The sequence below is a fragment of the Macrotis lagotis genome, chromosome 3 (genome assembly GCF_037893015.1).
Source record: "Macrotis lagotis isolate mMagLag1 chromosome 3, bilby.v1.9.chrom.fasta, whole genome shotgun sequence".
Lineage (NCBI taxonomy): Eukaryota > Metazoa > Chordata > Mammalia > Peramelemorphia > Peramelidae > Macrotis > Macrotis lagotis.
In genome coordinates, this window is record NC_133660.1 from 260,516,217 (window position 1) to 260,528,570 (window position 12,354).

General features: G+C 39.0%; 1 protein-coding gene across 2 annotated transcripts in view; it reads left to right on the forward strand.

The window, feature by feature from the left end:
* LDLRAD3 (low density lipoprotein receptor class A domain containing 3) overlaps positions 1-12,354 on the forward strand; it is a 256,012-nt gene that overhangs the window by 136,280 nt on the left and 107,378 nt on the right. For both annotated transcript variants that reach the window (XM_074230483.1, XM_074230482.1), the window contains exon 3: positions 5,392-5,517. In XM_074230483.1, the coding sequence (XP_074086584.1) occupies positions 5,392-5,517 (126 nt within the window). The remainder of the gene's footprint in view (positions 1-5,391; positions 5,518-12,354) is intronic.

The window sequence follows — 12,354 nt, forward strand, 5'->3', positions numbered from 1 at the left end:
TTATGCATAAATATATATTCATATATATATACACACATAAATGATCTTAGAGTATGATGGCAAGGCAGATTACAATTTGGCTTCTTGAATGGCATTTCCATTGGTAGGAAAATATCCATTTCTGATTTAGAACCATATGACCCTTTTAAAAGTTTGGTGATACTTTCTTTTCCAAATTTTTAGTGGCTGTGGCCACTGAGGAGGTTGGAACAATAAGACCTAGAGAGGCAGCTGAGAGGAGACTTTTCAAAGGTTGCTTTTCTCTGGTGATGTGGGAATCACTAGAGTCCTTAGCCCAGGAAATAATATGATTAGATTTGTGTTTCTTAATAATGCTTGAAGGCCAGGTTGGGGATACACTGAAAAGGAGAGAGATTAGAGGTAGGAAGAAGAATGAGGAGGCTTTTGCAATTATTTCAATAAGAAGTGATGAGATCTTGAACTTTGATGTTGGCTATGTGAGCAGATAAAAGGGTGTGGAGGTAAGAGATGTTGGGAAAAGAGACTTAATAAGACTAAGGATCTGACTGAATATGAATGAATATGTGGAAGAAAGAAGGTTAACTCCCAGTTATATAGACCAGATTACCTAGAAAGATCATGCTGCCTGTGACAGAGATAAGAAAGTTAAGAAATGGAGGGTTTGGGGAGGAACAATATTGATCTCTATTTAGGAAATGTTGAGGTCTTTGGAAGATGTGTGTAAAGCATCCCATTGGAAATTCCCAAGAGATAATAGATGTTATAGGAACAGAACTCAGAAGAGAGACTAGGGCTAGAAATAGAGATCTGGAAATCATGTGCATGATGATGTCATTGGCTCACAGATGGTCAGGAAACCTCTGTGCAAAATATATATAAGGAGATAACCATAAGAAGACATCCTGTCTCAAATTATTAGAAAAGGAAGGCTTCAAATAGATGCATACACATGCAAAATAGACATGATATGTTTACATTATTTAGTTCTTTAATAACATGATTTTGCCACCAACCTCTTGAATGTCATTCAGTCCTCTGAAATTAAGATTTCTAGAAAATTTGAACAAGAATGCCATGGAATCATTAGAAAAAGTCAAATTTTATAGTTCAGTGAAAATTCCTTTTCCTTAGGGGCCTTACAGTCTAATGAGAAAAGAAAAAACAGGAAAGAGTTACAAAGAATCCCATGATAACATTTGGTAAAAAATAAAAAACCTAAAAGCAAAACAAAAAACAAAAAACCTGATTTCTTGAGTGAATATGAATTAGATAGAGAACTGATAATTTAAATCAAATAAAATTAGCAATCATTTATTAAACTGCCACATACCAGTTGTTTAGTTGTTTCATAGTTGTTTTTGACTCTTTGTGACCCCACTTGGGGGAGTCTTGGCAGAGATACTGGAGTGATTTGTCACTTTCTTTATTAACTCATTTTATAGATAAGGAAACTGAGGCAAACAGGGTTAAGTGACTTGCCTAGGATCACATAGCTAGTAAGTGTATGAGGCCAGATTTGAATTTAGGAAGATGAATTGTCCAGACTCCAGGTCCACTTCTCTAACCATGCACCATCTAGCTGTGATTAGTAGAAAGTAGAAAGTACAAAGGCCAAAATAAAACAAAACTGATTTCTCAAATTAGAGATAATTTCCAGAGGGAAGGCAATAAACTTAAGCTTCTGTCAGAAGGTGAGATGTTAACTGAGACTTGAGGAAAGCCAAGAGAAGGAAATGAAAAAGGAGAACATATTAGGTATAGGCATCTGTCAGAGAAAATGCCTAGCATCAGAAGATGACATGTCTTGTTCACAAAGAGGACAGTGTCCCTGGATTACAGAATATGTGAAGGGGGAGTAATAGATAAGAAGCTTGGGAAGGTAGGAAGGAACCAGGTTATCAAGAGCTTTAAAAGTTTTTTTTTTTTAAAAGAAGGGTTTTATTTTCAGATTTTAAATAGGGATAAATTTAAATTTTTATATCTGGTCTAAGATATGGGTAAAGGGCAATTTTCTGTGAAATAGATCTGGGGACCTTAGTGGACTACAAGGTCAATATGAAAAATAGTGTGATATTGCCCCCAGAAAATCAAATATGATCGTGGACTGCATTAAGAGAGGAATAGATTCCAGAAATAAGGAGGCAGTAGTAGAAATGTACTCAGCCCTCATCAAACAGTATCTGGAACATTCTATTCAGTTCTAGATGCCACATTTTTTGTAAGAGCCTTGATAAATGAAGAGGTATTGAAGTTTAGTGAATAGACAGACAGCCGCAAAGTCAGAAAGACCCGGATTTAGAGCCTGCTTCCAACACATCCTAGTTGTGTCTCCCTGGACAAGTCTTAACTTCTTAGGGATCTGGGCTGATGGTACCAACCTCAAATAGAAGCAGGTTACACTGATCGATATAGAAGGATCCTTGTGAGTCATAGATTGGTTTTGTCTTAAAATGTCATATTATCTATGTTTTGTTGTATTTTTTACATTTTGTAAAGTATATCCCAGTTATAGCTTCACCTTGTTTGTCCACACTCAGGAGAGTTGTGCTCCATGTCTTTTGATAACTGTCACTAGGCAACTCTCGAAAGTATTCATTTGCAGGAAGGGTGACAACCCGGATTGATAAGAGTGAGTTTTTTTTTCACCTGGGAGTTCGCTGGAGAATCTCTCTCCTTACTGACAAACTAAAGAGGATCTAGCAGAGGACAACCCAAATGGTGAAGGCTTTTGAATCCATGTTACATAAGAATAGATTGAAAAAAATAAAATAATGGGGAGAGTGTAGTGTGATTCTTTTGGGTTATAGGTTTAGATTGAGTTGCTGCTCAGATCATTCTAGATCTGAAATTCTCTGATTCTAAGTTGGAAGAAGGGTAAGGTACATTGGAACAGGTGAATTTCTTGTTAGAGTCAAAAGAAATGTTCACAGTTTAGATTCCCTTTTCCCCTTTGGAAAGGTTTTGGTCAATGACTTCTCCTTTCCGCTGTGATGGGCTTTCTTTTCTGTAGTGCTAGGGCTAGAAGGGATGATAGAGGGAAGGTCCTGTCTATGACCCTAATCTTACAGAGAAGGAAAGTGAGGCCAAGGTCTAGGAATTAAAATAATTTAAGCTTCCGAGGCCAAATCCAGTTCACTCTCTACAGCTTCTCTGTAGGTAACTTCCTGAACTTTTGTCTTCTCTTTCACAATTCTTGGGGTTTTTTTAGTTTTACTGATGTCTTTTGTTTTTAGTTTCTAGTCATTTCCTGAACCTTCATTAGTTACAAAGGCTACAAAGAACCAACCCACACAGAGATCACTGTCTGAAAGCATTTGAATCATTTATCATCCATATTATCTCCCCCCCCAACCATTCTAGTGAAAGAAGGGAATGAGATATGATAGACCTTATTCAGCAAGGAAAGGTGCCCATCAGCCAGAAGTTGAGAAGTATGTTGCATCTAAAATACTTTATAAAATGTTTAAATAATGACTAGACAGGTTGAAAAACACATGGATAACAATCCCAAATCTGGAACTGAGGGGGCAGCAGGGTGGCAGGGAGGGTTTAAGAGCAGTTTGCTTTGGGTTTTTAAAAGCTGGGCACGTTCCCAGGTCTTAAAATCCTTTTGATTGTGAATTGGCCGCTGCCAAAGTTGGTGTGTTACAGATGGCAGTAACACTGAGTTAATTTACTGCCTGTTTTCTCTAAAGTAATGGTCTATTATTCTATTATTTCTTACAGGACCTTGGTTTCTGCTTTGGGAGAAGGGGGGAGGTGGGGGAAATAAAAGAGAGGGAAGAGGCCTTCATGGTGGGGGCAGGCTAAGAGGCAATGCTTAGATACCTGAGATGCAATGACAGATCCTATCTTACATCTTAGCAGCCTAACCTAGAGCTACCAACACTGTTAATGGGGAAATACATTACTCCAAACAGTGTGCTTTTGTCAGTGGGGTACTAAATCACCGAAGAGTGAGTGGCTTCTTTTCAAATTGCTCCTACCATAGGATGCGAGAGGAAGGAAGGATTTGTTGGAGCAGAAAGGAGCCTTTCTTATTGTGAAGGCTTTTTTCAATTTGGCAGAGATTCCAGGGCCTCTACTTACCCCTCTAGGCTCTCTGTCTCTTGGCCTCCTTGTCTCTGTCTGTTACAAAATAATAATGGCTGTTCAGTTGTATATGACTCTGTGTGGCTATACTGTCCATGAGGTTTTCTTGGCAAGGATAAGGGAATGGTTTTCCAGTTCCTTCTCTGGTGGATTAAGGTAAACAGAGGTTGAGTGACCTGCCCAGAGTCGCACAACTGATGAGTGTCTGAGGCTGAATTTGAGTCTTTGACTCCAGACCCAATGTTCTATCCATTGAGTCACCTACTTGCTTTTTTGACAATGTACTATACTATGCTATACTATACTATACCATACCATACCATACCATACCATACCATACCATACCATACTATACCATACCATACCATACCATACCATACCATACCATACTATACCATACCATACCATACCATACCATACCATACCATACCATACCATACTATACCATACCATACCATACCATACCATACCATACTATACCATACTATACTATACTATACTATACTATACTATACTATACTATACTATACTAATCCAATTTTTACATATAGCTTGAGGTTCAAAAAATACTTTCCATGAATTAATTATCTCATCTTAGCTGCACAGAAACCCTGTGCTTAGTATAGTGGTTGACAAATAATAAATATGTAATAATTGACTGATTACAGTTATTATCTGTATTTGACTGATGAGAAAACTAAAACTCAGATAAGCGGACAAACTTTGCTGCCTACATCCTTAAACAAAAGTACTTCACCTCTCCCTTAGTTCATCTGTAGAATTTTAAAGGTTAACTAAATGACTTCTGTTGTCCCTTCCAGTTATTCATCTATGATCCTATCATACTTCCTCTATAATCCAAAATGGTAAGGCATTCCTAAATGTTAAATGTTGGGGTGGCAGGTCAGAGAAAAATCCAGGAGAAGATCATGTGGGATGTGTGGTGTGACAAAAGAAAGAGAATTGAACTTGTTCAATGAGATCTTCTGTTTTGTCATCACTCACATGGATTTCCCAAAGTCCTCCTCCCAGAGAGCTAGCTTTTATGAGAAAGAAGGAAAAAAGAAGGGAGGAAATAATTTAGCAAAACAAACCATCACATCAAAGAAAGATTGATAGTCAAAGTTGCAGGATTCTATTCCCAAATCTCTCCAGCCCTATCAAGACAGAGGGAGGTACATCCTCTGATCTGGTCCTTGAGGCTGAGCTTGAACATTTGCATCATTCCACCCAGAAGTTCAATCTTATAAGATTCATTAGAATTAGCTTTGGAAGGTCTTGCTGACTAACCTGGTTTGCTTGTTTTTCTTCTTCCAGCCAAGGCCAAGTCCAAGTGTGGACCGACTTTCTTCCCTTGTGCAAGTGGCATTCACTGTATCATCGGTCGCTTCCGATGCAATGGATTTGAGGATTGTCCAGATGGCAGCGACGAAAAAAACTGCAGTAAGTATTTTTGCACCCCAAGTTTCATGAACCCTTAGGCCATCCCTCCAGTCCTGGTTCATTTTTGCACCCTCCCTCCTGAGCCACCTTTTGTCCACCACCATGTTTCAATAGTGTTTACACTGTGCTCAAAGATATGTCAAGCTATTTATAAATATTATCTCATTGAACATAAAACTACTCTGTTGGTGGTGGTCAGTTTTTCAGTTCTTTCTAACTCTTTATGACCTCATTTGAGCAAAGATTCTGGAGTGCTTTGCCATTCCTTCTTCAGCTCATTTTACAGCTGAGGAACTTAAGCAGGCAGGGTGAAATGATTTAATAGCTGGTAAATGTCTGAGGCTGGATTTGAACTCAAGTCTTTCTAATTCTATATCCAGGACTAGATATGCTCAACATTCAGAGTTCTATCTACTATGTGCTCAACTTCTCCTGTTGTCTCTCACTTTTTTCAAATATTTTATAATGAGTTACCCCAAAATCTCTTTCAAATTGCATTCTATCTGACTCTAAGTTCCACCACTTGCTATTTGGTCTTTGTCCCCATCACTCAGAAGCATTAAAATTGGCGTGTCTTCATTTATGGTTACCCAAGCATATACTTTTATGTTTGGTATTGAACTCAGTTTTTAGATAGTGAAGATGAATCCCAAAAGGAGCCAATTGACTCACCCAAGCTCACAAAGACAGTAAGAAACAGAGCCTTTTTAGTCTTTTGCTTATGTATTTTGGAGTCATACTTGACTGGGTGACTCTTGACAGGTAACTTAACTACTGTTTGCCCCAGTTTCTTCATCTTTAAAATGGGGATAATATTTCCCACCTCCCAGGCTTATTGTGAGATCTAGGAAACAGGATAAATGAAATAAGCAGGGAATAGTATTAAAAAGAAATAAATGATGAGAATTCAGAGGGATTGGGAAGAGCTTGCTGTAGAAAGTGAGATTTTTCCTTTTTCCTTTCCCCTTTCCCATTCCATTATTCTGCATGATCTTACCAAATCCACCTCCACATGGGTTCCTGTGTGTTCTCTCTCTCTCTCCCCACATAGACCCACCCCCAGGATTCAATTCCTTATTGCTTGTCTCCTAGATCATTATAATTGACTTCCTATTGCTCTCTTTTCTTTTCATCCTCCATTTGGATGCCAAACTCTTCTTCCTACCATATGGGTCTGACCAGCTCCCTCCCTTACTCAACAATCTTCAGTGTCTCCTTGGTGCTTTTAAGAAAATATCCACAAGGCTTAACCTTGGTGTTTAAGGCCCTTTAGAGTCTGTCTTTCTAGTCTTATTTCATATCATTCCCTTTCCAAACACTACCACTTAGGACTCCCAGCTAGTCCCTGAACTCATTGTTTCATCTCTCACTTCTTAACTTTTGCTTCTATCTTCCTGCCTGCATTGATTGAATCTCTTTTCTTCTCCTCCTTCTAAAATCCTTCAGTTCTTTCAGGATTTCCCTTAGACTCCACTTTTTCATGATACATTTCCTTCCCTGTCTTGATTAAAAGTGTGACCTTCCCTTCCTCAGATTTTTCCCTTGAGTACTCTTGTCTGGGTTGCTACCTTGGTCCACCATCACTCCCCACCTTGTATTTTATCTTTTTTAGCTGTATCTATCCCTGCCTCTCCCACCTATTAGAATCTAATTTCCTTGAGAACAGAACTGTCATTTTTCATCTTTGTCATCTCAAACCCTAGGAGTGGGCTCTGCAGATAGGCATACAAGGCAACAGGCTTTTCTTAAATGCTTAGTAAGTGATTTTTTTTGTACGACCATATCACTCCCATTCTCAATAAGTCTAATGATGCCCTATAACCTCCAGGATCAAATACGATATCCTCTTTTGGCATTCAAAATCCTTTTTTTCCAGTCTCCACATACCTTATAACTAGTCTCCCTTTCCACCATGTTCTCTTCTATCCAGTGACACAGACCCTCCTGGGCATTTTCTCTGGATGTCTACCTTGCCTGGAATGCTTTCCCTCCTCATTCCTGTGTCCCACTTGGCTTCCAAGTCCCAGCTAAAATCCCAACTTCTTCATCAAACCCTTTCCAATCCCTCTTAATTGTAGTCATTTATTTCCTATTTATCTTTTCCCTATTCCATATTTATTTCATTTATCCTATTTCCTATTTATTTATATAGGCTGCTTTGGTTTGTATGTCTTCTCCCCTATTTGATTTTGGGCTCTTTTTGCCTTTCCCTTTGTATCCCTTACCCTTAGCACATAGTAGGTCTTAGGGAATGCTAGGTGGCATAGTAGATAGAACTCTGACCTTGCAGTCAGGAGAACTGGAGTTCAACTCCAGCCTTAGACATTTATTTAGCTGTGTGACCTTGGGCAAGTCACTTAATCCTGATTGCCTCACATCCAGGATCTATATCTGGCCTCTGGATCTAGATGGCTCTGGAGGAGAAAGTGAAGTTGGTGACTTAACACAGCCCTCCCTCACTCAAATCCAATTCATATGCTTATCATGGCATCATCTCCCTGATGTTATGGTCTTCTTCCAGAAGGACAGATAAACATTATTGGCTGACAAGTTGATTATATAATAGACACTGTGTTAAGTGTAGAGGCTACAAATACAAGGAAAGAAAGACAGTCCTTGCCCTCAAGGAGCTTACATTCTAATGAGAGAAGAAAATGCACCTAAGGAAGCTGAAAGCAAAGGTGTGGGGATCCAAGGTGTCCCACTTTGGCATAGTGGTAAGTCCAGCACTAAATAAGGGAGATGCTTTAAAGATGTTGGAGGACTAAACAGATGAATGAATATATGAACAAATGAACTAAAGGAACTTGCAAACCAATCAATGAACAAATGAAGGAATGAAGAAACAGTTGACTGAACAAAGAAATGAACAAATGAATGAGTGTTTGTTCAGGAGGTTTCATATTCAGGTTCTCATTTTACAAGAAAATAAATCTTGACATTTGTTCTTGTGATTCTTTAAATTCATCTTCAGCTTAGCTTGGAGAACATTTCTTTTTCAAGTCCTCCTGTATTTGTATTACTCAGCTTCTTTGAGCATTCTCTCCCTTATCTCTTCTCCTTTTCTGAAACTCCCACTTGTCTTCCCAAATTTCAGGCAGACTTTATTACCAACTGGCCTGCCGCTTCATCTCTAGTCAGAAACATTTCATTCTCACCCCCCCAACATTAAGGATATTAATTCTTGCAAAGAAGCAGAGTCACAGCCGGATCTGGATGGGTGGTATTGATGGGAAAGTAAGTCCAAATATCTGTGACATGACTGACTTCTCTTTTCTGGTTGTGATTAGAAAAGCAATTTAATATGGAAAGATGCCTCCTGACTGACTCTTCCTGTCCCCTGATAATTCTTTTCATTGCCAAATAGTAAGAGCTAGGATCTGGGCTTCTTCAGTCATGAGTTCCCCTGGATGGCTTCTGGGGATGTTCCAATTTGGGGATGTTCTCTTCTCAAGCATCATTCTAGATAATGCCAAGGCTGGAGTAGTGAACTTGGAGCCAAATCTGACCTTTGACATAAACTATGTTTTTGACCCCAGGCAAGTCACTTTATCTCTGTTTGCCTCCTCTGTAAAATGAGAATAGAAATAGCACCTCCCTCACAGAGCTGTGAGGATCAAATGAGAATTAACTTATGTAAAACATGTTGCAAGTCTTAAAGCAGGATGTTTTATGCTAGGTGTTGCTATTATACTCACTCTACAGATGTGGAAACTGAGTTTGAAGTTAGTTAACACAAGATTTCAAAGCCAGTAGGCACCTGCAGTGAAATCTGAACCAGGTCTCTCCTGCTTCTAAGTCTAGAAGCCTCTCTACAATGCCAATCTACTTTCCTAAGTAGGAAACAATTAGGGGAATGCCAAGCTTGGAGCAGGGCTATCTTGGCCCTGACCAGCCACTCAAGCTTTTGGTAGCAGGTACCATGCTTATGTGGGTTACTGAATGAGAACACGAAGTTGACATTCAGGTCCTTGAACCCACCAGAATTTTCTCTTTTAAACGTTAGAAGGTTGGCGATCTTTTTAGGATACAAAGAAAGATGATCATTGCTGAGATGTAACCCTCCCTACCTGATCTAATTCCATTTGACTGTTCCCTCTCAGATCAGCACTTTTCTCAAGTTCAAGTGTTAGAAGACTTATCTAATGGGAACAGTACTCAGATAGAGGAAGGATATTGCTATCAGCTAAGAATAGAGAAGTGGATTAAAGGGAGAGATAGGTTTGAGAAGAAAGATTTGAGAATGGTGTCCTGTTTTAGACAGGTTACATTTGAAGGTCTGGTGGGACATTAAAGCACCATTGTTACTTGGCCATCAGAAATGTGACTTATACCTCAAGAAAGAGCCTGGGGGTATGGATATGTAGGGCAGGGAGTCCTCAGCACAGAGTGATCATTGAACCCATGGAAGAAGCTGAGATCACCAAGGGACAGTCTTCAGAGAAGAATAGACCAAGAACAGAACCTGGCAAGCTACTCACATTTAAGGGTAAGAGGATGCTGCTCCCTATGGCTGCCTGTGTAATCTTCCAAATGGTCTTCCTTGAACACATTATTCCATTTCTTCCAAACCTTCTAGAGATCCCCATTGTCTACAAAATAAAATGTAAACTACCACCCTAGGGCATTCAAGGGCCTCCTTGATCTGGATTTATCCTATAATTCCAATCTATGTCATCTCCTTCCCACTTCTTATGGTGTGATGGACAGAGCCCTGGCTATGGAGTCAAAGAGCCTGGGTTCAAGACCCACCTCTGGAATTATACCTTAATGACCTTACCTATCCTAACTGGGCCTTAGTTTTAAACATAAAATGAAGGGGTTGAACCAAAGCCACTGAAGCATCTTCCAATTCTAACTTCATGATACTATGCTCTACTCTATATTCCAACCAAACCATCATCTTTGATTGTGATGCTTCTTGTGCCTGGAATGAACTTTTAGTTCTTTCTATTGGATCTTCCCTCCCCTTCAGAACCCAAGCAAGGGCCAACTCTTTATGTAGTTTTTCTGATCCCCCCCCTTTGCCCTGCCTCTCTTCCCCCTCCTTTTTCTCTCTCCAGTTAAAAATAATCTTTGCAGCTTCAGATTTCTCATAAGATCATAAGACTTTGCCTGACCCTGTTCTTTGCATTTATCTTTCTCCCTCATATCCCTGTTATTTGTATACAGGTTTTAGCCTTTTCCTCGTTCCATTTGTAGGTTCCTCATTCATATTCCTTCCTATTTATAGTTGTTCCCCCCAGGCTCTCTCCTGGGCTCTTTCTCCTCTTCTCCCATAACACTATCTTAGTGAACAGATCACCTTTAATTGATTCAGCCACCTGTCACTTCTATGCTGATGATTCCCAAATCAACATATACAACCATCATTACACTCTTAGACTCTAGTTTTGCATAGCTAAACCATTCTGGGAAAGGGATAGAGCAGGGTCTATACCAATGCATTAGACATTAAATGTTTTTGGACTTTATTTGGTACTATCTACCTTTCCTGAATATCACTTTATTTCTCAGAGAGGTCTAGGGATGGAGCACAAAAACTACTGGGGAATGAAATTAGAAAAGAAATTTAAAGAGTGATTGAGAGTGGTAAGCATCAGGTTATGTAGGAATAAATGGGAATTTGTGGGTGTTAGAGATGAGAACCCATAATTAATGGGCTTTGATAATAGCCCTTGAAGGAATAGAGTCCACAGACATTAAATGACTTAGAGTAGAACATTATTACCAAGGAATTGTTCCATTTTCTGTATACTGCTCTTGAAGGTTTACAGGTTTCTAAGTGTTCTTCCCCCCCCCCCCATAATAATGATCCCTTGATCCTTTCCCTTAGTTGTGGTCAGGATTAATACTGTCAGAGTGCTTAGTTGCAAAGCTTTTCTTTATTCTATCTACCTCAAGCAGAACTGGCTTCACAGACCATTCTCCTTTCTCTATACCATCACCCACAAGCAAACCCTTGTGAAAAGATGCTGGTCAGAAGCTTTTGTATATAGTAGATGCCAAAGAACTTTTTAATATCCAGGAGGTTTTGTAGCTGAATTCAAGAATCCAGGCACTGTCCCTTTTGTTCCTAGGCTCACTCAAATCTGGCTGATACTTTGAGACTTCACTATATCAGTGAACTCATTTGTGGATGTACACCTTCTCTTTGGGGTCAGATCGTAAACCATGTATATCTCCATCCTATATGAACTTTACCCACAACTTTTCACTAATCCAACCTAGAAAATCTGTTCACCACACTGGAAGCCTCTCTCTGGGTATTTCTTTAAAAATAGGTTTTTCTGGATACCTTTGTTTTTATAATTTGTATCTTCTCAAGGTCATAATCACAGGCATCAGCTTGTTTTGAGTAGGGAAACAGTGTGATGTAGGGGAAAGTGAATAAGATTAAGAGCAAAAAGAAACTGATCCAAAATCTCACCCCTTTAATTTACAAACTTAACCTTAATTTTCTCATCTAGAAATGATGGAATAATATTTATACTAGGTATGTCACAAGATTACTAGGAAGAAAGCATTTTGCAGATCCTTAAAGTATCAAAGAAATATATTGTATTTAAAGGTTTCTACTATTACTGGTGCTGACGTTACCATAATTCTTTACTGTAATACAATAGTGAGACTTGGAAGATCTATTGAGGCATGGGGGGGGTGGTTATTTGACTTTATACAAAATGGCCTCAGACTGCTGTATTTTTAAAGTGGTGAATAGCTTTTTATGGTTTTGTTGCTATAGTTGGGTTTTTTTTTTTGCTGTCAACTGTCATTTCTCATTACAGTTTGTATTCACCTTTCTCCCCTCTTCAAATTTGCTAGTCCTAGTCTTCC